Source organism: Mizuhopecten yessoensis, unplaced genomic scaffold, assembly GCF_002113885.1.
Source record: "Mizuhopecten yessoensis strain PY_sf001 unplaced genomic scaffold, ASM211388v2 scaffold3853, whole genome shotgun sequence".
Lineage (NCBI taxonomy): Eukaryota > Metazoa > Mollusca > Bivalvia > Pectinida > Pectinidae > Mizuhopecten > Mizuhopecten yessoensis.
In genome coordinates this window covers 841,483-868,802 of record NW_018405252.1, presented here as the reverse complement: position 1 = coordinate 868,802, position 27,320 = coordinate 841,483, and the positions used below count along the sequence as shown (strand labels likewise).

General features: G+C 37.9%; 2 protein-coding genes across 7 annotated transcripts in view; one reads left to right on the top strand and one right to left on the bottom strand.

Annotated features, from left to right (window-relative positions):
* The window catches only part of LOC110448149 (leucine-rich repeat-containing protein 43-like), a 34,696-nt gene extending 14,453 nt beyond the window's left edge, over nucleotides 1-20,243 (bottom strand). For 3 of the 6 annotated variants that reach the window (XM_021494234.1, XM_021494232.1, XM_021494230.1), the window contains exons 1-9: nucleotides 20,072-20,243; nucleotides 17,599-17,677; nucleotides 16,824-17,128; nucleotides 16,285-16,418; nucleotides 11,912-12,032; nucleotides 8,439-8,556; nucleotides 8,065-8,141; nucleotides 7,769-7,939; nucleotides 6,364-6,405 (exon numbers count right to left, since the gene is read on the bottom strand). In XM_021494234.1, coding sequence (XP_021349909.1) covers nucleotides 6,364-6,405; nucleotides 7,769-7,939; nucleotides 8,065-8,141; nucleotides 8,439-8,556; nucleotides 11,912-12,032; nucleotides 16,285-16,418; nucleotides 16,824-17,128; nucleotides 17,599-17,677; nucleotides 20,072-20,167 — 1,143 coding nt within the window. In that variant the 5' untranslated portion in view covers nucleotides 20,168-20,243. Of the gene's footprint in view, nucleotides 1-5,923; nucleotides 5,942-6,363; nucleotides 6,406-7,768; nucleotides 7,940-8,064; nucleotides 8,142-8,438; nucleotides 8,557-11,911; nucleotides 12,033-12,651; nucleotides 12,673-16,284; nucleotides 16,419-16,823; nucleotides 17,129-17,598; nucleotides 17,678-20,071 lie in introns of those variants that run through there. The other 3 variants (XM_021494231.1, XM_021494233.1, XM_021494235.1) reach the window with 3 other exon arrangements.
* A 220-nt stretch (nucleotides 20,244-20,463) lies between these two features.
* On the top strand, nucleotides 20,464-26,951 carry LOC110448148 (ADP-ribosylation factor-like protein 6-interacting protein 4). Its single transcript, XM_021494229.1, has 5 exons — nucleotides 20,464-20,809; nucleotides 21,522-21,724; nucleotides 22,265-22,364; nucleotides 23,023-23,092; nucleotides 25,195-26,951. The coding sequence occupies exons 1-5, from the start codon at nucleotides 20,571-20,573 to the stop codon at nucleotides 25,252-25,254; spliced, it is 672 nt and encodes a 223-aa protein (XP_021349904.1). The 5' UTR covers nucleotides 20,464-20,570; the 3' UTR covers nucleotides 25,255-26,951.
* The last annotated feature ends 369 nt before the right edge of the window (nucleotides 26,952-27,320 follow it).

Here is a 27,320-nt window from a genome sequence, read left to right as displayed (position 1 = left end):
TTGATGAATGAATTGAAAACCACACAAACCTCTAATGGCAATGTGACACCAGGAAAAGCGACAAGATTATTGGTGAATGTAACATCTAAGGTAAACAAGAGGCCCAAGGGCCTTAGCGGTCACCTGAGTTATATCATAGGTACTCATAGCTTTATTTCATTGTTTAGTGTTCCGTTTGGGGCCCCGCCCTAGTCCCTGGGGATGGGGCAGGAATTCCAATTTTACAATGTAATACCCTCATGCCCCAAAGATGATTCTGACCAAGTTTGAATAACTTTCTGCTGAAAATGGATAAAATATACTCAAAAGTGTTGTTTCCCTATATAAACTATAGTAAACTTTACCCCCTCCCCAAGGGAGAACGGATAGCTCGGGGGTCCTGGAATTTGAAATTTAAATAAAGCCCCTGATGATCTTTCCATCCATGCAGAGAAATTGGCTGTAGTACCTCCGAGTCTGCGGAGAAGAAGATTTTTGAAATATTGGTTAATTTTCCCTTTGGGGCTCTGCCCTGGCCCCTAGGGTTGGGCTAGGAATCCCAATTTTACAATTTAAAAACAACTCCCTCCAAGGAAAATTCTCACCAAGTAAGAATACTTTCCTATAGAAAATTGTCAAAATATACCCCAAAGTGTTATTTCCCTATATAAACTATAGTAAACTTTACCCCCTCCCCAAGGGAGAACGGATAGCTCGGGGGTCCTTGAATTTAAAATTTGAATAAAGCCCCTGATGATCTTTCAAACCATGCAGAGAAAATGACCGTAGTACCTCTGAGTCTGGAGAAGAAGATATTTTAAACATTGGTTAATTTTCCCTTTGGGGCCCTGCCCTGGCACCTAGGGTTGGGATAGGAATCCCAATTTTACATTTTAAAACCATCTTTCTCCAAGGATAGTTCTCACCAAGTAAAAATATTTTCCCACAGAAAATTGTCAAAATATACCCAAAAGTGTTGATTCCCTATATAAACTATAGTAAACTTTACCTCCTCCCCAAGGTAGAACGGATAGCTTGGGGGTCCTGAAATTTACAATTTAAATAAGGCCCCTGATGATCTTTCCATCTATGCAGAGAAAATGACTGTAGTACCTCTGAGTCTGGAGAAGAAGATTTTTGAAATATTGGTTTATTTTCCCTTTGGGGCCCCACCCTGGTCCCAGGGGTTGGGGTAGGAATCTCAATTTTACTCTTCTACCAAGGATGATTCTGACCAAGTTTGAAAAAATTCCATCTAACGGTTCTTGAGAAGAAGTTGAAAATGTGAAAAAGTTTACGCACGACGAACGATGGACTACGACGGACGAAAAGTGATAGGAATAGGTCACTTGAGCAAAGCTCAGGTGATCTAAAAATAGGTAGAGGAATATAGAGCCAAAGTAGCTAAGGTGTCTTTGTGTAATATCTAAACAACATCTACACGGTAATGTGTACCTAAATATCTACACAACATCTACATTGTAATGTGTACCTAAATATCTACACAGCATCTACACTGTTATGTGTACCTACATATCTACACAACATCTACATTGTAATGTGTACCCGAATATCTAAACAACATCTACACTGTAATATGTACCTAAATATCTAAACATCTACACTGTAATGTGTACCTAAATATCTAAACAACATCTACACTGTAATGTGTACCTAAATATCTACACAACATCTACACTGTAATGTGTACCTAAATATCTACACAACATCTACACTGTAATGTGTACCTAAATATCTACACAACATCTACACTGTAATGTGTACCTAAATATCTACACAACATCTACACTGTAATGTGTACCTAAATATCTACACAACATCTACACTGTAATGTGTACCTAAATATCTACACAACATCTACACTGTAATGTGTACCTAAATATCTACACAACATCTACACTGTAATGTGTACCTAAATATCTACACAACATCTACACTGTAATGTGTACCTAAATATCTACACAACATCTACACTGTAATGTGTACCTAAATATCTACACAACATCTACACTGTAATGTGTACCTAAATATCTACACAACATCTACACTGTAATGTGTACCTAAATATCTACACAACATCTACACTGTAATGTGTACCTAAATATCTACACAACATCTACACTGTAATGTGTACCTAAATATCTACACAACATCTACACTGTAATGTGTACCTAAATATCTACACAACATCTACACTGTAATGTGTACCTAAATATCTACACAACATCTACACTGTAATGTGTACCTAAATATCTACACAACATCTACACTGTAATGTGTACCTAAATATCTACACAACATCTACACTGTAATGTGTACCTAAATATCTACACAACATCTACACTGTAATGTGTACCTAAATATCTACACAACATCTACACTGTAATGTGTACCTAAATATCTACACAACATCTACACTGTAATGTGTACCTAAATATCTACACAACATCTACACTGTAATGTGTACCTAAATATCTACACAACATCTACACTGTAATGTGTACCTAAATATCTACACAACATCTACACTGTAATGTGTACCTAAATATCTACACAACATCTACACTGTAATGTGTACCTAAATATCTACACAACATCTACACTGTAATGTGTACCTAAATATCTACACAACATCTACACTGTAATGTGTACCTAAATATCTACACAACATCTACACTGTAATGTGTACCTAAATATCTACACAACATCTACACTGTAATGTGTACCTAAATATCTACACAACATCTACACTGTAATGTGTACCTAAATATCTACACAACATCTACACTGTAATGTGTACCTAAATATCTACACAACATCTACACTGTAATGTGTACCTAAATATCTACACAACATCTACACTGTAATGTGTACCTAAATATCTACACAACATCTACACTGTAATGTGTACCTAAATATCTACACAACATCTACACTGTAATGTGTACCTAAATATCTACACAACATCTACACTGTAATGTGTACCTAAATATCTACACAACATCTACACTGTAATGTGTACCTAAATATCTACACAACATCTACACTGTAATGTGTACCTAAATATCTACACAACATCTACACTGTAATGTGTACCTAAATATCTACACAACATCTACACTGTAATGTGTACCTAAATATCTACACAACATCTACACTGTAATGTGTACCTAAATATCTACACAACATCTACACTGTAATGTGTACCTAAATATCTACACAACATCTACACTGTAATGTGTACCTAAATATCTACACAACATCTACACTGTAATGTGTACCTAAATATCTACACAACATCTACACTGTAATGTGTACCTAAATATCTACACAACATCTACACTGTAATGTGTACCTAAATATCTACACAACATCTACACTGTAATGTGTACCTAAATATCTACACAACATCTACACTGTAATGTGTACCTAAATATCTACACAACATCTACACTGTAATGTGTACCTAAATATCTACACAACATCTACACTGTAATGTGTACCTAAATATCTACACAACATCTACACTGTAATGTGTACCTAAATATCTACACAACATCTACACTGTAATGTGTACCTAAATATCTACACAACATCTACACTGTAATGTGTACCTAAATATCTACACAACATCTACACTGTAATGTGTACCTAAATATCTACACAACATCTACACTGTAATGTGTACCTAAATATCTACACAACATCTACACTGTAATGTGTACCTAAATATCTACACAACATCTACACTGTAATGTGTACCTAAATATCTACACAACATCTACACTGTAATGTGTACCTAAATATCTACACAACATCTACACTGTAATGTGTACCTAAATATCTACACAACATCTACACTGTAATGTGTACCTAAATATCTACACAACATCTACACTGTAATGTGTACCTAAATATCTACACAACATCTACACTGTAATGTGTACCTAAATATCTACACAACATCTACACTGTAATGTGTACCTAAATATCTACACAACATCTACACTGTAATGTGTACCTAAATATCTACACAACATCTACACTGTAATGTGTACCTAAATATCTACACAACATCTACACTGTAATGTGTACCTAAATATCTACACAACATCTACATTGTAATGTGTACCTACATGTAGATATAAACAACTAACAAGAGGTCAATAAAGAAGTAACAGAAAACCTACAATAGGGCTGATGCTTTGAGCAAATAAACAGTTGCCCAAATTTTGTTGAGCCAACAAAAGCAATTTTTGTTAGGTATTTCACTAGCTCTGTTCGTTTTCTCTTATTGAACTCCCAAAGGACTCTTTAATTATGAATACTACTCAATACTATTATGAATAGATTAATTTGTATTTTTAATAATCATGTTTGCAATAGTAACAAGTTCAAACTTTCATAAATCAGAAAAAAATGAATACAGTTAACCTTCGGTCAGTTCGAATCGGCGGATAGTTTGAACACATATTTTTTTCAATAAAAACAATAATTTTCTAGCTAGTGATAGTTCAAACTCTGATTGACCCTATTTCGGATAGTTTTGATGAAAAAATAAGAGGATATGTAGCCTTGATATATAGATATTGGATTCTGTGTATCATAAGAGAATATGTAGCCTTGATATATAGATATTGGATTCTGTGTATCATAAGATATTTATGTAGCCTTGACATATAGATATTGGATTCTGTGTATCATAAGAGAATATGTAGCCTTGATATATAGATATTGGATTCTGTGTATCATAAGAGAATATGTAGCCTTGATATATAGATATTGGATTCTGTGTATCATAAGAGAATATTTGTAGCCTTGATATATAGATATTGGATTCTGTGAAATACTAATGCAACAGCATTGTGCTGGAACTTATTTAGAAAGTGAGATAATTGAAAGTACAAAAAAAAAAACATAACTAGGAACACGTGCAGCAAGATTTAAAATAGTGAGGTCAGATGATTACCAATCCTTTCACCTGAAAATAAACCCACAGAAACTCAGTGTTGTGAGGAGTATGTGTGTAACAACTCAGTGTTGTGAGGAGGATGTGTGTTACAACTCAGTGTGACGACAGAAACACACAACCGGACTGAGTAAACATTAATACAGTACAACAGGTATTACAGTACCCCAGGTATTACAGTACCCCAGGTATTACAGTACCCCAGGTATTACAGGTATTACAGTACCACAGGTATTACAGGTATTACATTACCCCAGGTATTACAGTACCCCAGGTATTACAGGTATTACAGGTATTACAGTACCCCAGGTATTACAGGTATTACAGTACCCCAGGTATTACAGTACCCCAGGTATTACAGTACCCCAGGTATTACAGGTATTACAGTACCACAGGTATTACAGGTATTACAGTACCACAGGTATTACAGGTATTACAGTACCACAGGTATTACAGATATTACAGTACCACAGGTATTACAGGTATTACAGTACCCCAGGTATTACAGGTATTACAGTGTATATTGACTTCAGATTTCATGATAACTTTATTGGAACATTACAGATACCGGTACACCCCTCAGGAATCTTCTCTACTTATGTTATTGTATATTGAAAATAAAATTTCATTAACATTTATTAACATTTTACACCTTTGTGTGCATACGCTTCACTGGTCATTTGTCTGATGAAGGTGACGGTGTACATACCGTACTAGTCATCGAAACGTCACATAGAAACTCATAATGGTTATGTAACAAGAACTTTTCATACAACATTTATTAAATAATTAAAGTTTAATTTAAATTTTTGAGACAAAGTTTGAAACAATAAAAGGTTTAAGGACAATGGCCAGGATCAAACTAATGTCATGCATTTTTTTTCTAACTTAGAAAAATAATGAAAAACCACACAAAGAAAAAATCAAAAAGGTGTTAAAGGGAGAAAATGTTACCCTTTGGCGAGCTTTTGTCTACAAAGCAAATTAATTAATATTCATCAAAACAAACATTCTGGATTAGAGAACTCCATTACTAAATTAACTGAGTTATCACAATCTCATAAGTCTTCAGTTAGGTTTCCACAAAAAACTCCTAAATAAAAACATTGAGGACAACAATTAAGAACATATGATTAGTTTTAAAACCTTTTTCACTGTATGTGACTTTGTTTAATTCTGTTAACATTTGAACAAAATATTAAAGTAATCAAACACACATAATATTTACTAATCCAATTCTCGTTTCTGTTAATATTTCAATGACAAAACACCCCCCATGTCCCTACAGCAAATCCACAACCCATTCTGTCAGACTCAAACAATAAGCATTAATGTTTTGGGTTATAAAGCTTCATGTTCATCACCACAAAACAATGGTGACCACTCTAACAAACCTCGTCGGAGAAAAGCTGATCTGGGTCGGGACTTCTCCACACCTAGTTAACAGTGCACCATTATACAATCACAAGACCTAACCTCAGTAAGTGTTTACTATTAATGGAACTAGCCTCATTGATTGTTTTAACAATAACAGGACCTAACCTCAGTAAGTGTTTACTATTATTGGAACTAGCCTCATTGCTTGTTTTAACAATCACAGGACCTAACCTCAGTAAGTGTTTACTATTATTGGAACTAGCCTCATTGATTGTTAACACTCACAAGACCTAACCTCAGTAAGTGTTTACTATTAATGGAACTAGTCTCATTGATTGTTAACACTCACAGGACCTAACCTCAGTAAGAGTTTACTATTAATGGAACTAGCCTCATTGATTGTTAAAACTCACAGGACCTAACCTCAGTAAGTGTTTACTATTAATGGAACTAGGACATAACCTCAGTAAGTGTTTACTATTAATGGAACTAACCTCATTGATTGTTAACACTCACAAGACCTAGCCTCAATAAGTGTTTACTATTAATGGAACTAGCCTCATTGATTGTTAACACTCACAAGACCTAACCTCAATAAGTGTTTACTATTAATGGAACTAGCCTCCTTGATTGTTAACACTCACATGACCTAACCTCAGTAAGTGTTTACTATTAATGGAACTAGGACATAACCTCAGTAAGTGTTTACTATTAATGGCACTAACCTCATTGATTGTTAACACTCACAAGACCTAGCCTCAATAAGTGTTTCCTATTAATGGAACTAGCCTCATTGATTGTTAACAATCACAGGACCTAACCTCAGTAAGTGTTTACAATTAATGGAACTAGGACATAACCTCAGTAAAACTAGCCTCACTAATTGTTAACAACCTCAGGACATAACCTAATCATATGTAGACAATGTTTTAGTATCAAATCTATTTTCCAAGTTTCTATCTAACACTTAATAATCCTCGAATGCCAAACAATAAGAGTATATAAATAGTCACTGTAAAGCCAGTCACAATAAATTTGTATCTCCCATCACGTTATCTAAAATGTTCTATCTTACTGGAATAAAACTGTGGTGTGTGCTCAGTATTTAATGAAAACAATTTGGAACAATTTTTAACACTAAACTAGATGTCAAAATAAAATTTCTACCGTAACAGTACTAAAATAGTTAACAAAATCTGTATTTTATGCAGTTTCATAAACTTTGAACGTTCAGCAATGTTTCAAAATGTAATTTCTTGTTGAACAAATCTCAGTGATAATAACTGTGCTACAATCTAAGGCAGATAATTTATTCCATGCCTAGAGTAAAATCTGAACTTTTGGTTTAATTTGGTTTAACGTCCTATTAACAGTTAAGGTCATTTAAGGACGTAAACACACCAGAACTGACTGCTTACTCACCGCTTCTTCTGAATATACAGATTGGTCCTCTCCAGGGAGGGGGGACAACTCTCCCAGATCGTCGTGGGACACCTCAAGCATATCCCCCTTGCCTGCTGTGTCATGTAAGAACATGAATTGCACGTAGTATTTCCTCTCTATGACTGGGAACTCTGGCTGCTCCTCTGGGTTCTGTCACAAACAATTATTTCATTTTTAGATCAAATACGACAAGAGCAATTCATAGTCCCTCACTTTTGGACAATTTTCAATATAAAAATGTTGACCTCCTCTGGGACATATATCTATGCACTGACCTTGACCTCCTCTGGGACAGGCAGACCTTTGATGTAGCTGACATGGAGTGTGACCTTAGCTTCATCCAGGATGTACTCTACAACAGTAAATGATGAGCATTACATAGTGATATGATTGATCAGATAGGAAAATACGAACAAATATCAATGACATAAAACGTTAAATTGCTAAAATAAAATAAATATCAATAGTGTTGAAATAAACACCTGATAACTGACAATGTAAATATAAATATGAACCTCCCTAAACAGATAAATGTCAATGTCGAAAAGATAAAGGTTCAACCTGAGTCACATGACACGCCTACACCAATGAGCTTGTGATGATATTATATATAAAGGAAACATTTAAATATGTGACCCCAAACGTTTACCTCTCCTCTTGGCTAGGCCTTTGTAGTGGTGACGTTCATCAGCCGAAATCATGATGTCATCAAGGACAGATAACTTCCTCATGCTGTCAATTGTGTAACCACGGTAACCTGCGATCAACTGTCAATTCACAAAACAAAGCAAAATGTAGATTTAATGACTAAACATTTCAACAAAGTCTTCAACTGTAGGGGCTAGATAAATAATATGGGATTCCGCGAAGCTATGTACTGTAATACTTACAGACAGTGGGTTACCCTGTAGTAACTACTTACAGACAGTGGGTTACCCTGAAGTAAATACTTACAGACAGTGGGTTACCCTGTAGTAACTACTTACAGAAAGTGGGTTACCCTGAAGTACATACTTACAGACAGGGGGTTACCCTGAAGTACATACTTACAGACAGTGGGTTACCCTGTAGTAACTACTTACAGACAGTGGGTTACCCTGTAGTAAATACTTCCAGACAGTGGGTTCCCCTGAAGTACATACTTACAGACAGTGGGTTACCCTGTAGTAAATACTTACAGACAGTGGGTTTCCCTGTAGTAAATACTTACAGACAGTGCGTTACCCTGTAGTAAATACTTACAGACAGTGGGTTACCCTGTAGTAAATACTTACAGACAGTGGGTTACCCTGTAGTAAATACTTACAGACAGTGGGTTACCCTGTAGTAAATACTTACAGACAGTGGGTTACCCTGTAGTAAATACTTACAGACAGTGGGTTACCCTGTAGTAAATACTTACAGACAGTGGGTTACCCTGTAGTAAATACTTACAGACAGTGGGTTACCCTGTAGTAAATACTTACAGACAGTGGGTTACCCTGTAGTAAATACTTACAGACAGTGGGTTACCCTGTAGTAAATACTTACAGACAGTGGGTTACCCTGTAGTAAATACTTACAGACAGTGGGTTACCCTGTAGTAAATACTTACAGACAGTGGGTTACCCTGTAGTAAATACTTACAGACAGTGGGTTACCCTGTAGTAAATACTTACAGACAGTGGGTTACCCTGTAGTAAATACTTACAGACAGTGGGTTACCCTGTAGTAAATACTTACAGACAGTGGGTTACCCTGTAGTAAATACTTACAGACAGTGGGTTACCCTGTAGTAAATACTTACAGACAGTGGGTTACCCTGTAGTAAATACTTACAGACAGTGGGTTACCCTGTAGTAAATACTTACAGACAGTGGGTTACCCTGTAGTAAATACTTACAGACAGTGGGTTACCCTGTAGTAAATACTTACAGACAGTGGGTTACCCTGTAGTAAATACTTACAGACAGTGGGTTACCCTGTAGTAAATACTTACAGACAGTGGGTTACCCTGTAGTAAATACTTACAGACAGTGGGTTACCCTGTAGTAAATACTTACAGACAGTGGGTTACCCTGTAGTAAATACTTACAGACAGTGGGTTACCCTGTAGTAAATACTTACAGACAGTGGGTTACCCTGTAGTAAATACTTACAGACAGTGGGTTACCCTGTAGTAAATACTTACAGACAGTGGGTTACCCTGTAGTAAATACTTACAGACAGTGGGTTACCCTGTAGTAAATACTTACAGACAGTGGGTTACCCTGTAGTAAATACTTACAGACAGTGGGTTACCCTGTAGTAAATACTTACAGACAGTGGGTTACCCTGTAGTAAATACTTACAGACAGTGGGTTACCCTGTAGTAAATACTTACAGACAGTGGGTTACCCTGTAGTAAATACTTACAGACAGTGGGTTACCCTGTAGTAAATACTTACAGACAGTGGGTTACCCTGTAGTAAATACTTACAGACAGTGGGTTACCCTGTAGTAAATACTTACAGACAGTGGGTTACCCTGTAGTAAATACTTACAGACAGTGGGTTACCCTGTAGTAAATACTTACAGACAGTGGGTTACCCTGTAGTAAATACTTACAGACAGTGGGTTACCCTGTAGTAAATACTTACAGACAGTGGGTTACCCTGTAGTAAATACTTACAGACAGTGGGTTACCCTGTAGTAAATACTTACAGACAGTGGGTTACCCTGTAGTAAATACTTACAGACAGTGGGTTACCCTGTAGTAAATACTTACAGACAGTGGGTTACCCTGTAGTAACTACTTACAGACAGTGGGTTACCCTGTAGTAACTACTTACAGACAGTGGGTTACCCTGTAGTAAATACTTACAGACAGTGGGTTACCCTGTAGTAAATACTTACAGACAGTGGGTTACCCTGTAGTAAATACTTACAGACAGTGGGTTACCCTGTAGTAAATACTTACAGACAGTGGGTTACCCTGTAGTAAATACTTACAGACAGTGGGTTACCCTGTAGTAAATACTTACAGACAGTGGGTTACCCTGTAGTAAATACTTACAGACAGTGGGTTACCCTGTAGTAAATACTTACAGACAGTGGGTTACCCTGTAGTAAATACTTACAGACAGTGGGTTACCCTGTAGTAAATACTTACAGACAGTGGGTTACCCTGTAGTAAATACTTACAGACAGTGGGTTACCCTGTAGTAAATACTTACAGACAGTGGGTTACCCTGTAGTAAATACTTACAGACAGTGGGTTACCCTGTAGTAAATACTTACAGACAGTGGGTTACCCTGAAGTACATACTTACAGACAGTGGGTTACCCTGAAGTACATACTTACAGACAGTGGGTTACCCTGTAGTACATACTTACAGACAGTGGGTTACCCTGTAGTAAATACTTACAGACAGTGGGTTACCCTGTAGTTACTACTTACAGACAGTGGGTTACCATGTAGTAACTACTTACAGACAGTGGGTCACCCTGTAGTAAATACTTACAGACAGTGGGTTACCCTGTAGTAACTACTTACAGACAGTGGGTTACCCTGTAGTAACTACTTACAGACAGTGGGTCACCCTGTAGTTAATACTTACAGACAGTGGGTTACCCTGTAGTAAATACTTACAGACAGTGGGTTACCCTGTAGTACATACTTACAGACAGTGGGTTACCCTATAGTAAATACTTACAGACAGTGGGTTACCCTGTAGTACATACTTACAGACAGTGGGTTACCCTGTACTAACTACTTACAGACAGTGGGTTACCCTGCAGTAAATACTTACAGACAGTGGGTTACCCTGTAGTACATACTTACAGACAGTGGGTTACCCTGTACTAACTACTTACAGACAGTGGGGTACCCTGTAGTAACTACTTACAGACAGTGGGTCACCCTGTAGTTAATACTTACAGACAGTGGGTTACCCTGTAGTAGCTACTTACAGACAGTGGGTTACCCTGTAGTACATACTTACAGACAGTGGGGTACCCTGTACTAAATACTTACAGACAGTGGGTTACCCTGTAGTAAATCCTTACAGACAGTGGGTTACCCTGTAGTAAATCCTTACAGACAGTGGGTTACCCTGTAGTAAATCCTTACAGACAGTGGGTTACCCTGTAGTAAATACTTACAGACAGTGGGTTACCCTGCAGAATGAGGTTCCGTAGCTTCGGTAGTGTGCCCAGTTTACGTACTACATCTAGGAGGTCAGTGAGATTATTGTTGCTCAGATCCAGAGACAACATCTGAGGCCTGCAACACAGCAACACATCCAGTTATCATGATTATGATATTGACAGAATAGTAAACTCCAGCAAATGTTGCCAACACAGATGTACACAAATTAGAAGTTTATTCAACACAGATGTACACAAATTAGAAGTTTATTCAACACAGATGACATCTTAAGTTATAAATTTATTGATCACATGATTTTATGACCATGACATCTTTTTGTAGATAATTGTAATCTAATGCGCTTGCATTATCACCCATTATGTTATTAGTATTGAAACGATACATATAACATCATGACCATGTTTTGTGACAGTACATACATTACTGATAATTTGAACATTTTACCATTTAATATAATGTACTTGAAACTTGTCCCCAGGTTTTTCTGTTATTTAGCCTAGCTTAAATGTTTTATAAATCTCAAACAAAAAGGAAGCATCTCTTCTGATCATACAGATATTGCATAAAAAATCTTACAGATGTCTAGCTTACCAGAAGTCTTCACTGGGGTCAAATCCATGACTTACCAGTAGTCCCCTGTAAGATAGTCTCCCTTTGTTGAAGCTTACTTGACTTACCAGTAGTCCCCAGTAAGATAGCCTCCCATTGTTGAAGCCTATAGTACTTGACTAACCAGTAGTCCCCTGTGAGATAGTCTCCCTTTGTTGAAGCTTACTTGACTTACCAATAGTCCCCAGTAAGATAGCCTCCCTTTGTTGAAGCCGTCTTGACTTACCAGTAGTCCACTGTGAGATAGCCTCCCTTTGTTGACGCCTACATGACTTACCAGTAGTCCTCTGTGATATAGCCTCCCTTTGTTGACGCCTAAATGACTAACCAGTAGTCCCATGTTAGATAGACTCCCTTTGTTGAAGCCTACATGACTTACCAGTAGTCCTCTGTGAGATAGTCTCTCTTTGTTGAAGCCTACATGACTTACCAGTAGTCCTCTGTGAGATAGACTCCCTTTGTTGAAGCCTACATGACTAACCAGTAGTCCTCTGTGAGATAGTCTCCCTTTGTTGAAGCTTACCAATAGTCCCCAGTAAGATAGCCTCCCTTTGTTGAAGCCGTCTTGACTTACCAGTAGTCCCCTGTGATATAGCCTCCCTTTGTTGAAGCCTACATGACTTACCAGTAGTCCCATGTTAGATAGACTCCCTTTGTTGAAGCCTACATGACTTACCAGAAGTCCTCTGTGATATAGCCTCCCTTTGTTGAAGCCTTCTTGACTTACCAGTAGTCTCTCTTTGTTGAAGCCTTCTTGACTTACCAGTAGTCCCCTGTAAGATAGCCTCCCTTTGTTGAACCCTATTTGACTTACCAGTAGTCCCCTGTGATATAGCCTTCCTTTGTTGAAGCCTACTTGACTTACCTGTAGTCCCCTGTAAGATAGCCTCCCTTTGTCGAAGCCTACTTGACTTACCAGTAGTCCCCTGTAAGATAGCCTCCCTTTGTTGAAGCCTACTTAACTTACCAGTAGTCCCCTGAAAGATAGCCTCCCTTTGTTGAAGCCTACTTGACTTACCAGTAGTCCCCTGTGAGATAGTCTCCCTTTGTTGAAGCATATATGACTTACCAGTAGTCCCCTGTAAGATAGCCTCCCTTTGTTGAACCCTATTTGACTTACCAGTAGTCCCCTGTGATATAGCCTCCCTTTGTTGAAGCCTACTTGACTTACCTGTAGTCCCCTGTAAGATAGCCTCCCTTTGTCGAAGCCTACTTGACTTACCAGTAGTCCCCTGTAAGATAGCCTCCCTTTGTTGAAGCCTACTTAACTTACCAGTAGTCCCCTGAAAGATAGCCTCCCTTTGTTGAAGCCTACTTGACTTACCAGTAGTCCCCTGTGAGATAGTCTCCCTTTGTTGAAGCATATATGACTTACCAGTAGTCCCCTGTGAGATAGCCTCCCTTTGTTGAAGCCTACTTGACTTACCAATAGTCCCTAGTAAGATAGCCTCCCTTTGTTGAACCCTATTTGACTTACCAGTAGTCCCCTGTGATATAGCCTCCCTTTGTTGAAGCCTACTTGACTTACCTGTAGTCCCCTGTAAGATAGCCTCCCTTTGTCGAAGCCTACTTGACTTACCAGTAGTCCCCTGTAAGATAGCCTCCCTTTGTTGAAGCCTACTTAACTTACCAGTAGTCCCCTGAAAGATAGCCTCCCTTTGTTGAAGCCTACTTGACTTACCAGTAGTCCCCTGTGAGATAGTCTCCCTTTGTTGAAGCATATATGACTTACCAGTAGTCCCCTGTGAGATAGCCTCCCTTTGTTGAAGCCTACTTGACTTACCAATAGTCCCTAGTAAGATAGCCTCCCTTTGTTGAACCCTATTTGACTTACCAGTAGTCCCCTGTGATATAGCCTCCCTTTGTTGAAGCCTACTTGACTTACCTGTAGTCCCCTGTAAGATAGCCTCCCTTTGTCGAAGCCTACTTGACTTACCAGTAGTCCCCTGTAAGATAGCCTCCCTTTGTTGAAGCCTACTTAACTTACCAGTAGTCCCCTGAAAGATAGCCTCCCTTTGTTGAAGCCTACTTGACTTACCAGTAGTCCCCTGTGAGATAGTCTCCCTTTGTTGAAGCATATATGACTTACCAGTAGTCCCCTGTGAGATAGCCTCCCTTTGTTGAAGCCTACTTGACTTACCAATAGTCCCTAGTAAGATAGCCTCCCTTTGTTGAACCCTATTTGACTTACCAGTAGTCCCCTGTGATATAGCCTCCCTTTGTTGAAGCCTACTTGACTTACCTGTAGTCCCCTGTAAGATAGCCTCCCTTTGTCGAAGCCTACTTGACTTACCAGTAGTCCCCTGTAAGATAGCCTCCCTTTGTTGAAGCCTACTTAACTTACCAGTAGTCCCCTGAAAGATAGCCTCCCTTTGTTGAAGCCTACTTGACTTACCAGTAGTCCCCTGTGAGATAGTCTCCCTTTGTTGAAGCATATATGACTTACCAGTAGTCCCCTGTGAGATAGCCTCCCTTTGTTGAAGCCTACTTGACTTACCAATAGTCCCTAGTAAGATAGCCTCCCTTTGTTGAACCCTATTTGACTTACCAGTAGTCCCCTGTGATATAGCCTCCCTTTGTTGAAGCCTACTTGACTTACCTGTAGTCCCCTGTAAGATAGCCTCCCTTTGTCGAAGCCTACTTGACTTACCAGTAGTCCCCTGTAAGATAGCCTCCCTTTGTTGAAGCCTACTTAACTTACCAGTAGTCCCCTGAAAGATAGCCTCCCTTTGTTGAAGCCTACTTGACTTACCAGTAGTCCCCTGTGAGATAGTCTCCCTTTGTTGAAGCATATATGACTTACCAGTAGTCCCCTGTGAGATAGCCTCCCTTTGTTGAAGCCTACTTGACTTACCAATAGTCCCTAGTAAGATAGCCTCCCTTTGTTGAACCCTATTTGACTTACCAGTAGTCCCCTGTGATATAGCCTCCCTTTGTTGAAGCCTACTTGACTTACCTGTAGTCCCCTGTAAGATAGCCTCCCTTTGTCGAAGCCTACTTGACTTACCAGTAGTCCCCTGTAAGATAGCCTCCCTTTGTTGAAGCCTACTTAACTTACCAGTAGTCCCCTGAAAGATAGCCTCCCTTTGTTGAAGCCTACTTGACTTACCAGTAGTCCCCTGTGAGATAGTCTCCCTTTGTTGAAGCATATATGACTTACCAGTAGTCCCCTGTGAGATAGCCTCCCTTTGTTGAAGCCTACTTGACTTACCAGTAGTCCCCTGTGAGATAGCCTCCCTTTGTTGAAGCCTACTTGACTTACCAATAGTCCCTAGTAAGATAGCCTCCCTTTGTTGAAGCCTACATGACTTACCAGTAGTCCCCTGTGAGATAGTCTCCCTTTGTTGAAGCCTACATGACTTACCAGTAGTCCCCTGTGAGATAGCCTCCCTTTGTTGAAGCCTATATAACTTACCAGTAGTCCCCAGTAAGATAGACTCCCTTTGTTGAAGCCTATATAACTTACCAGTAGTCCCCTGTGAAACAGTCTCCCTTTGTTGAAGTCTACATGACTTACCAGTAGTCCCCTGTGAGATAGCCTCCCTTTGTTGAAGCCTATATAACTTACCAGTAGTCCCCTGTAAGATAGATTCCCTTTGTTGACGCCTATATAACTTACCAATAGTCCCCAGTAAGATAGCCTCCCTTTGTTGAAGTTTATATAACTTACCAGAAGTCCACTGTGAGATAGCCTCCCTTTGTTGAAGCCTATATAACTTACCAGTAGTCTCCATTTGTTGAAGCCTATATAACTTACCAGTAGTCCCCTGTGAGATAGTCTCCCATGAAGGATATTTTATTGAAGCCTAGACCCAAGTGTATCATGGACTGAGGAGGTCGCACACACAGGGCGGACAGGTCGCTGATCTTATTAGCACATAGCTCCAACACCTTGAAATGATAAAAGTAGGTATATGGTCAGCTCTATAAAGATGTCTTCTGGTATATTTCATTTCATCAGAATTTATATTTTTTAAATCTTATATGGTCAGCACCATAAAGACGCCTTCTTGTATATATTTGAAATTCTTTTGCTATTATGTTAAAACTAAAGTCAATCTGTGTCTACATAAATGAAGTAATGAGAACAGATGGTTTATCTAAAATACTTCCTCTGCAAAACTATCAGAAAACATAGGATAATATCAATACTGCAACATTTTGTAAACTTTTAATTAACTTTTTCTCCAAAAGAGTTTGCTTAAAATACCATTGTAATCAATATTCTAGGTAAATCCTTTGTGTATAGGAATTTAAAAAAAAATTGACAGATGTTTGTCAATAATGAGCCATTACCTTCAGATTGGGTGGAAGGTGTTTAGAGTTAACCGTCACAAGATGGTTAGCGCTCAGTGTTAGCTCTTTTAGATTCTTGAAATGCAGTAAATTACTGTCAACCTCTGTCACACCTTTATCAACAATTCTCAGTGTCTCAAAATGATTAAGGATGAAGTTGTCATCCAAGAGCCAGGGTGACTTAACAGCTATTTCCCGTAGTCGTTTGGCCTCGGAACTCCAGCTGTAGTCCAGGTTCCAGGGCGAGTACTTGGAGCCCACATATTCCTCGAGCGTCTCTGTCTTTTCATGCTCAGCACCATATTCTGTAAATATGATTAATTGTTTAAAATGAACAAAATTACAAATCATGTATCCTATCTTTTGAAACCTACCAATCAATATCCAACAAACATTAGGAAAGTTATAGAATCATTATTCAGTAATAATTAAAATTGATCTTATTTCGTAACTAATTTATAAGAGACACTAGGGTATGTGTAGTTTTCTCTCAGACAATTTAGGGATTGGTTTTCCAAAAGCAGGTCCAAATCAAACAGTGTATACTTCAATAGGAAGTGTAATAAAGACATTACTTGGTAGATTATATGTTTACATACATGTACATCATCTTCATGTTCCTTAAATTGATACCAAAAATATTCCTAAAAGTATCAGTTTTATCAGCAAGGATGTTTATTTCTCTGGGCATCTAGTTCATACATCCGGGTCTACACCTACACCTTCCTTTCAGTGTGATAGAATACTTGGGTTCACACACCCGGTCTACACCTACCTTTCAGTGTGATAGAATACTTGGAATCCACATTTTCATTTGCTTTTAACTGCTGAATACTTTTGGCTTTAGTTTCTCTCTGAAAATAATGATAATTGACATAATATAATTACACCATCATGATCAATATTGTCCACTCTGAAATTCAGAAATTTAAAGATCTATGATATACCCTTTTCCTGTAAAAAATAATATGATTACATGTGTAGCAGAAATGGACTGGGCCAATCATCAGTGACCAAATTGTTCAATTGGTTTGAGTATTTGCGTGCTGAAGTTCAAAAGTCCAAAGTATGAAGGGCAAAGATTTAGACAAAGCAGAACTGGACTGGGTCAATCGCCAGCGACCAGGTACGTAGCTCAATTGGTAGAGTGTCCATCTAGTGTTTGGAGGGTCCTAGGTTCAAACCCCAGTCTGAGCGGCATTTGCCTAAACTTCTCTTTCTCCTGTTGCAAAATTGGTGAGCTTGTCATCCCTTGTTCCAAGGTGAATGCTTAGAAAGGGGATATCCAAAATGGAGTTGTAAAAAATGTGTATTCAGGAGGAGAATGAAAAAAAAGGAGGGAGAAATGTAGTGAAACTGGACTAGGTTGATTGTTGGCGACAATGTAGAGCGTCTGTCTAAAGTTTGGAGGGTCCCAGGTTGGAACCCCGGTCTGGTTGCATTTCTCTTACTCCTGTTACAATTGTGGGAAGGTAGGTTGTTTAGTTCTCACATTTGTATTACTTTGTTAAGTATGCTTGTTGTTTATGATTTAGAGACTGGGCTCTGTTACTTTCTGTGTTATTCACCCTTATTTAGGGTAGGGCTTTTCGTTCAGTGTAGGATTCCTGGCGATCAGCTGCTACGATACCGGTGCTGAAATCTGTGTGTTTACACTTTTGAGACGGCCGGAAGTGGGTGATAGTAATAACAGGAATAGGTTCCCGCTCCTCGCTCACATGATTTTAGATGGTGAGGCTGGGTTCGAGATTAACAGTTGGTCACTCATCTTCGAGGCTATTTGGTGGGGGGAGCAGGGGGTATAAAACAGCGGGTCCGGGAGGGGATCAGTGTCTTGACAGGGTCGGTGAGCCGACCCACTTCTCCTGGTGAGGAGAACATTACCGCCTCATGCGCTGTTAACAGTGCAAAACATGGGCCGAGGTGCTGCTAACAGTACCAATACCGTAGGACTACATGAAGTTATCGTTCCTGGGATATATAGAGTGCTATAGGAACTACAGTACATGTATTAAGGGATAGTCAGGGGCTTCGGGCTTAGACATCGATACATGGTGGTTCGCTGTAGATCTATAGGGAGCTAGGAGCACGTGGTCGTAGTCTACTGGTAGTACTGTTAGGTAGGATAGGTCATTACTCTACGTAGGGATTGGGTTTCTTAACATTAGTTGTCATTGTTTGGCACTAATGCTATGCTTTGTATTTGTTAAACTTGTTGTACATAATCATTCCGTCTTGTTAATAAACAGTTACTTGTATTTTAAACACCTTGTTGAGTTATTGAATCAATGGCGGGTACTACCACTACATCCAGCGATCGAACCTGTAGTGAAAACAGGTCTGTAACCTGACGAAAGAGGCGAGGTCTAGAGAGGACTGCAGGGGAAGTTGTCGACTCGTTACCATTGCTAAAAACTATACGATCACGAAACGGATTTAACGGAGTGACAACGGATGCAAAACCCTCTCCGGACCTCCCCCTATTACACAATTAACAGATGAAACTGTACTATAGGGTGCATTCCAGGTTGACCAATATATCATAATTTTTCAACCACATAGCATGCATTCATAGGTGTCTATTATTTGGTTTCATATGAAAAGCTGACAGGAGGCTCAACTGGAATCACGTTTCTCTTAAAATTTATAAAATTGCCAAACCCTGTGTGAGAAAGTGAGCTCTACCCAAAAGTTGATCTAATTAAGTAATGGACTTAATTTATCTTAGAGATGTTTACACATCTAAGAACGATGTATCTATGAAACATTTGACCCGGGGGAAACATACGTAAGTCAGACTAATTAAATGTCACGTTAGATACTTATCATACATATATGATAGGTTATGAGAGCACTGTGTATACCAAAAGTTGTGATTAGATGTTATATTAGCGTATGAATTAAAATTAAAATGTTTAGGGATAAACAACCTAGGGCGAACGGGATTTAGGGCGAAACAACCCTAAGCGTGAACGGGATTTAGAGCGAAACAACCCGTTACCCGCCCATAGAGAGCTTCTATTATGGTGTACGCTGTGCGCGCGTGTTCACAAAAATCAAGTGTTCTTATGTCACTTAAACTGAAACAACAGTATTTTCTGTATTACTCAATTACCAGACTGCTTCCATCTTTCTTTATTTCGAGTGAGTCCACAACACATTTCTTTAAGTTACAGAAACTCAGACAAAAAATTGACAACGACAGTTTTGCAACTTTTGTTTTGGGAGTAAAGTAATTTGATAATTACCCAATTTCCAGTTCCACAAGGGAATTCCTTTAAACAAAGAGTTCTTAGTTGTTTTTGGAAAGCAGCAGATGCTGGAAAAGTTTCTAACTCCATCATTTTCAGATTATTGTCATTTTTACGCTCGCTGAAAACAATGTTTTGGCAACACCGCCGCCATATTGACGCTGTAAAAGCTCTCTTCGATACAAAGTCAATACAGAATTAAGACTATTATGGGACAAGCATACGAAACGCAAATATCACTTATTTGTCTATCTGTGCATTATTGTGGGCTATACAGTTACATTTTATCAGTTAAATTAATAAAAAAATGTTTCTATGTATGTGTATAATCACTAACTATAACAACTTATGAGTTAAAGAACTGTAGTTTCGTTTATATTTTTGTAGTTCATAAAACCAAGATGGCTGCGCCCAGTAGTAATCGTGGCAAGTCAACAGATCTAGACCAACGGTTATTTAGTGCATTTTCTGTCTTTATTGAGGTTGTAGAATAACTATGGATTTGGTTCAGAAACGCCCGCGGTCAAATACCGTCTCTCCTCCAAGGAAACACAGGAAACGGTCAACGTCAAGTAAAAAGAAACATAAACATGGAAAAACCAGATACACCGACAGTTCTGAATCCTCCAGTTCATCATCTGACACTTCAAGTACTGAGTCATCGTCGTCAAGTGATGATAGCAGATCACGTCGAAAGAAAAGAAAATTGAAAAAGAAAAAATCAAGACGGAAAAGGTTGTTTTGCTGAACATTACTTACTATCATCCCTCCTCTTTGGTCTTAGTGTGTAAGCGACGACTCATCGCTCATTGGAACCCCTGCAGAATCGGGAATTTTCTTTTCTGTCTTCTGCTTATAACCTGCTGATCATAATTGAACTGTAGGGTTAAGTATCTGGTTGCATTTTAAAGAGACATGATCACCATCATCTTTGGACACTGTTTTAAGGTATTTCGTACAGGCCCATGTCAGTGTATATGGTATGGTGATCATAGGCTCAAAATGGAAGTTGGTTGGTATACCCATGTCAAGAACAATGTCAATAATGACCTTCGCAGAAATTATTTGCCGAAAATATTCTTGATTTTGTCTGAAAAGTACCTTTAGAATGCAGAATTTTAGTGGTGCAAAATTGCATTGAATATTATAATTCAAGAAAACACTTACCTGTACATGCATTCCTTAAGTATCTGTGTATTGATTATTTTCAAGAAAAATGTAAGAAAATGCTTCAAATCTCAAGAATGACAGCACATATTTTCATTAGATATTTTACAATAATTCATGAAGCTAACAAGGCTATTGATACAAGTCAAGCCAGATTACCAGAGTAAGAATCTGCAGTGTTTTGAATGGTAAAATCGCACTTGCTTTGCATGCTTTTTTCCATGGTACTGCTGTGTATATAATTGTTGTCAAAGCTACTGATAGTTAAATGTTATTGCAGAGATACTTCCTCAGATTCATCAGAAGAAGAAAGGCAGAAAAGAAAAAAAGAAAGGAAAAAGAAGAAAAAAAAGAAAAAGAAAGCAAAGAAAAAGTTAAAAGAAGCAAAGAGAGTACAGGAAAATTCAAATAAAGAAATCCAGGAACCTTCAGTGACCAAGCCGACTGTAGTACAAAAGAAACAGGAGGGCAAGGCACTATCAGGTAATACAAAGTCTACAGTTTATTATATAATATATATTACTCCCTTAGGTTTTACTTCTAGAATGAGATAAATATTGGAACTTAATTAAGCTAAGGTTTAATTGAACTTCTGGTGTGTTCTTCATTCTTAAAATTCTTTTTCATGAAAAGACCTACTAGCTTGAACATTTTCACTTTTGTTATAAGTTGTCCCTGGACCTAGGGGATTCAGTGTGTAAATGTGAATAGTGAGTCCCAAATTCTCTTCCCCTGGGCTTCAGATGCAAAAAGGTGGAGCCCAGAAGTGGAAATAAGGATAAATATTTAAACAAGAACCTACACAAAATAAAGGAAATTTAAAAAAGAAATCCTTAGAGGAAAGTACTTATAAATGGCTAAAAAAATGTCTGAGATTAATCCTTGGTAAACACGTTTTTTGTTTGTTAAAGTTGATCATTAGTAGTTAAGCACAACAAATGAAACTACAACTTTATTTCTTGTGCAGAATAGTAGTTCTTCAAACTAAATGCTTAGTATGATGGTGCATTGAATTTCCCACAGGACCAGCACCACGAGTGTTGAAACCAATGACAAAGGAGGAATGGGAGAAACAGCAAAGTGTTGTTCGTCGGGTGTACGACCCGGAAACGGGCAGGGACAGGTAAGTAAACAACTGAGTACAAACAGAAGATAGGTAAGTAAACGACTCTCAGATATGCAGAATTAGGTGAATAAACGGCCACGAGACAGGTGAATAAATATTTCTTGAGATACGCAGAGACAAGTAAATGAATAACTTAGGAGGTAGCAGGGGATGCAAAATTTAACTTGCATCAAACAACTTAGTCAGTAAGGAGAATTTCTCTTTAGTTCATTCAGTATAGCATCAGACTAGTGAGGCATTAAAAATAATGACCTCTGTCATTTCGACCCAGGAAATATTTATAAAATTACTAAGTTTTGCTCATATACAAGCGTGATTTAAAAAACTTGGTATTAGTTGTAACAGAGGTTATTATTTTTTTCAATGCCTCCCCTAGGAGTACTCGGGACCTCTGGCTTAATAGTCTTATGCTCTACTGAATGAGCTAAAGAGAAATTCTCCCTAGCCGAGTCGCTAGGAAGTGGCTAGTATTTTACCAGGGTGACATCGTATTACTTGAGGGATATTTTCTCTTTATCTCATTCGGTGGAGTATCGGACTAGTAAACTGGCCAGAGGTCTCCAGTTCTCTTCCTAGAAGAGGCATTGATAATATTTACCACTGTTACATCAGGTCTAAATTCAATGAAATATTATCTTTCTGTCTGTTTTAACAGATTAATCAAAGGTGATGGTGAAGTAATTGAGGAAATTGTCAGCAGAGAGCGACACAAAGAAATCAACCAGGTAGTGTATACAGCAACTAACAATGTTTTGACCCATACACAACAATGTTCTGAGGGGACTGATGTTTTGGTGGTAGACTGTTTGCCTCCAGTAACTTTACATCTGATCCGCAGTAAATAACTTGTATACTGTGAAATTGAAAACTTTTTGGGGGTTTTCAACTTCGTTGATTTCTTGGGTATACGTAATCTTCATCAAATTATTCATAGATCCACAAAGTAATGGCAAGTGTGATATAAATCAATCCTCCGTTTGAGTGGGTAATGATAATACACAAATTCTTGTACCCACAAAATGGTGTTTTGTCGGGAAACCAAGAAATTTGGGCCCCAAGAAAATATTTGATTTCACAGAAGTATGTTCTGACAAGACAGTGTGCCACATACCACACATAGGTCTCCTCCAGCACATACCACATATAGGTCTCCTCCAGCACATACCACACATATGTCTCCTCCAGCACATACCACACATAGGTCTCGTCCATCACATACCACACATAGGTCTCCTCCAGCACATACCACACATAGGTCTCCTCCAGCACATACCACACATAGGTCTCCTCCTGCACATACCACACATAGGTCTCCTCCAGCACATACCACACATAGGTCTCCTCCAGCACATACCACACATAGGTCTCGTCCATCACATACCACACATAGGTCTCCTCCTGCACATACCACATATAGGTCTCCTCCAGCACATACCACACATAGGTCTCCTCCTGCACATACCACACATAGGTCTCCTTCAGCACATACACATACATTACATTGCACACATGGAGGTACATCCTTAAATGACATTAACTGTATTTCCTTGGCTCAAGCGCACACAAGGTAACATCAAAGTTTCATTCATTACAAGGTTTCCTGGACTACAACTTCTTAAAATTATTCAATGTCACATCATGAATTTGTGTGCTGTGTAGATGCAATTTACTTACTTAACTCATTCACTCCTGAAATTTCATGAGCTATTCCAACCTTTGAATGGGAGGAGTTCAAATGTGTCTTTAGGGGTAACCGGTTAATGATTTAATAGAAGTCCTTACCTGAAATAAGCAAGGATCAAATTTCAAATCACTGCAATGTATGTATAGCTACTGTACATGATGAACAATAAATTGTATAAGTGTGAATGATAACCACATGGTGTACAAAGGGCAGCGGGCCTTAAATGTAGGTCACATGGAACTTTAAAGATACATGTATTGTGGCAAGGTCAATGTGTCAATATTATCCACAAGGTCAAAAGCACAGTAGGGTGTTCAGTTTTTTGAGACCATGTTCACTTCGTTTCTATTAAAAAGGGGTTTTGATAATCCCATTCAAGGCAAAGATCAAAGTCAATATTATCATCAATATTTTTCAATGTTTACAAGTTTCCAAAGCCCTCATTACCCTACCTACATGAGGTTTCTGTGGAGAGGAAGGCCCAAGGTTACATATGAGGTCAAGTTCAAGGTTATATTAATTGGTCAAGGGTAAGAAGATTAATGTACATAGGATAAGTTTAATAGGTCTTACATCAGTTTAAAGTATATAACAGTTCTTCAGGAAAGGAGATTAAGTTGAATTTCATGTCAAAGAGCTGTTTGGATGGCTTTTGAGGTCACAGGTCAAGGTCAACATTTCTATGAAAATGTCATTTTTGTAAACAGTAGTTAGCCCACATGAATGGTGTCATTATGCAGTATCAATCATTACCTTATGAAAACTTCCTGCAGTTATAATGATAGTGGCCTGTGAAGGACTGTCCACATTAAATGTTGTTTAAAAATAAATGATAACATCTAATGTGACTCATGTCTCTTGATTGGCGCTGAGATCAGCATTACAGTCAATTAATTTTGCCAACACTTTAACAAATCTCGATTAATTCAGGCCCTTTTGGCCTCATCATGCTTTTACGGTGGGTAAATATTTCTAATGGTTCATGTCCTAGTGTTGGTGTTAGTGTTATAAATCCTCTGGGGGTCAATTACATACCATTGGTATACATCGAAAACACACACACACACACTGGGGCTTGTTGTAATAATATCTTTCATGTACTTCAAAAAGCAGGTCTTTGAAAGAAAAACTTTTATTTTTCAGCAATCAACACGGGGAGATGGTTTGTTTTTCCAGTCCAAGATGGGATTGTTACCAAAGTGATACCGTGTCTTTACATTCCATATTGGCCAAATCTACACCAGAACTAGCTAAATATACACCCAAAATAGCTAAATCTACACCCGAACTGCCAATTCTACACAGAACTAGCTAAGTCATGTAGAGCTACACATGTCTGGTGTGTGAACGGTCTACTCTTGTCCGTATATTGGATTGTTCTTCATCACCTCTATATAGGTTACGTATTATTGCTCAAACCACAGGGACATAGAGTCATAGGATTATCAGTTTTAGGTATTATCCATAAGTTGTCTCCCCATTTCTGGTCAAAACATTGTGCTTGTACCATCTACATCAATGTAATTGCTATAAGGCCAGAATTATTTTTAGAATCTTGTCAGTCTAGAACAGGTCAGTTTGTGTGTGGAGTGGAACCTGCTTGTCTGGACATTTTGGTTAGTGTGTACGTACATTTGAACCACGCTAGTATTATTAGTTTATTTTTCATCAAAATAAGACAGCAATATCGATGATAAATTGTGATAATTGGAGTTGTTGGTTGGGGAGCCTCTGTAGAACATCCGTGGCAGTTTTAGTCAACTTTGACCTGCTTTGAAGCACATCTGAACCATTGACAGGTTTACCCTATACCATAGAGGAACTGTGGCCAACTGTGGCCACCTTTTTATTTGTTTTGTTTTTGTTTTTATCCATCATTATTAAAATTTATGATATGCAAACTCTGTGTGTGAAAGGAGTTTTATGCTGTGGAAGCTTTATATAAGGAATTTCAAACTATGCAAGTTTGTTTTGAGTTATGGTGTAAAGGAAGCTTGTTGTTGTTGTTGTTGTGCTGGGATACGTTTATTTTAGGTGTATTAATATCAGACTTTGGTTTCAAGAAACAATTAACCACGTAAATGAGATGTTTTTTACTTAACTTCAATTCCAAAATAGGGGAAGCATTGCTAAACTTCAGGAAAATATGTGGAAAGGTAAGCTAGGGTCTGGTATTACAGGTGTATCGTATGATTTATAATCATGTGTGGAAAGGTAAGCTAGGGTCTGGTATTATACAGGTGTATCGTATGATTTATAATCATGTGTGGCGGTTTCATCAGATAATTGTTTGAATGAACCAGAAGGAAAAATCTTAGCTCTGCTAAGGAACATAACCGAAAGTTTGTACATGAAAACGAGGCCTGGCATTTTTACTGATGTATCTCATGATTCATAATGATATTGGAAAGTTAAGTGAGATGATTTAGTCTAAAATAGATTACATGGGATTGTTCCAGTACCAAGCCTGTCTACAGTACACATGCACTCAGATCAGTTTCCTGTTGTTGGATAGGTTCTAGATCACCGTCATTCACACATGCCAGTGTCGTGAATAACCTTTTAGTACTTATGCAATGAAGATGTTCATTGATGTTTTTCTCTCGTCTTATATTTGATATTTGCTCACATCATACTTGAAATATTTTGCCATAAATATCTATTCTAAGCAAGCTCTTGACACAAGAAAACCCTAAGGAGAAAATTTAAATGAAGCAATGGATATAAATATAGACAGACATGCCCCCTCCACCATTTAATTATTTCTATTTAAGGCTGTGTAATTATTGTCATGTCCTGTGTTTAACAAGTACAATATAATATTGTATTATGTACAATGTCGTTATAGGTAATGTGATGTCTGAAATTGTGTTTACATTTGAATAAAAAAAATTAAAACACGGAAAGTTATTTTATTCTGTATTTAGATGCCATTGTGATGTAAAGAAGCTAGTATATCATATCAACTTTGTCGTGCTTCTAAGAAATTTATACATATATACTGTATTTGTCCTTGACCTCGAGCAAAGGTCAAGAATGTATTTGAATCTTATTTATCATTACTCCGGTATCAGTTTTGGAAAGACATAAACTGATGTATTTCTGAATAGGTATAAGATGTGTAAAGCATTGGAAGTTCATGTTAAACAACAAATCAATATAAAGAGGGAATATTTATTCATTAAGACATGATATACAAAACAAATCATCTTTTAGCTTTGGTAATGAACTATATATATCATATATATATTTAAACATAAATGATGAAA

What these genes read in the sequence shown, in the direction of transcription:
- LOC110448148 (XM_021494229.1), top strand. Translation starts at nt 20,571, where the DNA reads ATGGATTTGGTTCAGAAACGCCCGCGGTCAAATACCGTCTCTCCTCCA. An exon ending in GGAGGGCAAGGCACTATCAG is followed by an intron (nt 21,725 to 22,264) that starts GTAATACAAAGT and finishes AATTTCCCACAG; the next exon opens with GACCAGCACCACGAGTGTTG. An exon ending in CCGGAAACGGGCAGGGACAG is followed by an intron (nt 22,365 to 23,022) that starts GTAAGTAAACAA and finishes CTGTTTTAACAG; the next exon opens with ATTAATCAAAGGTGATGGTG.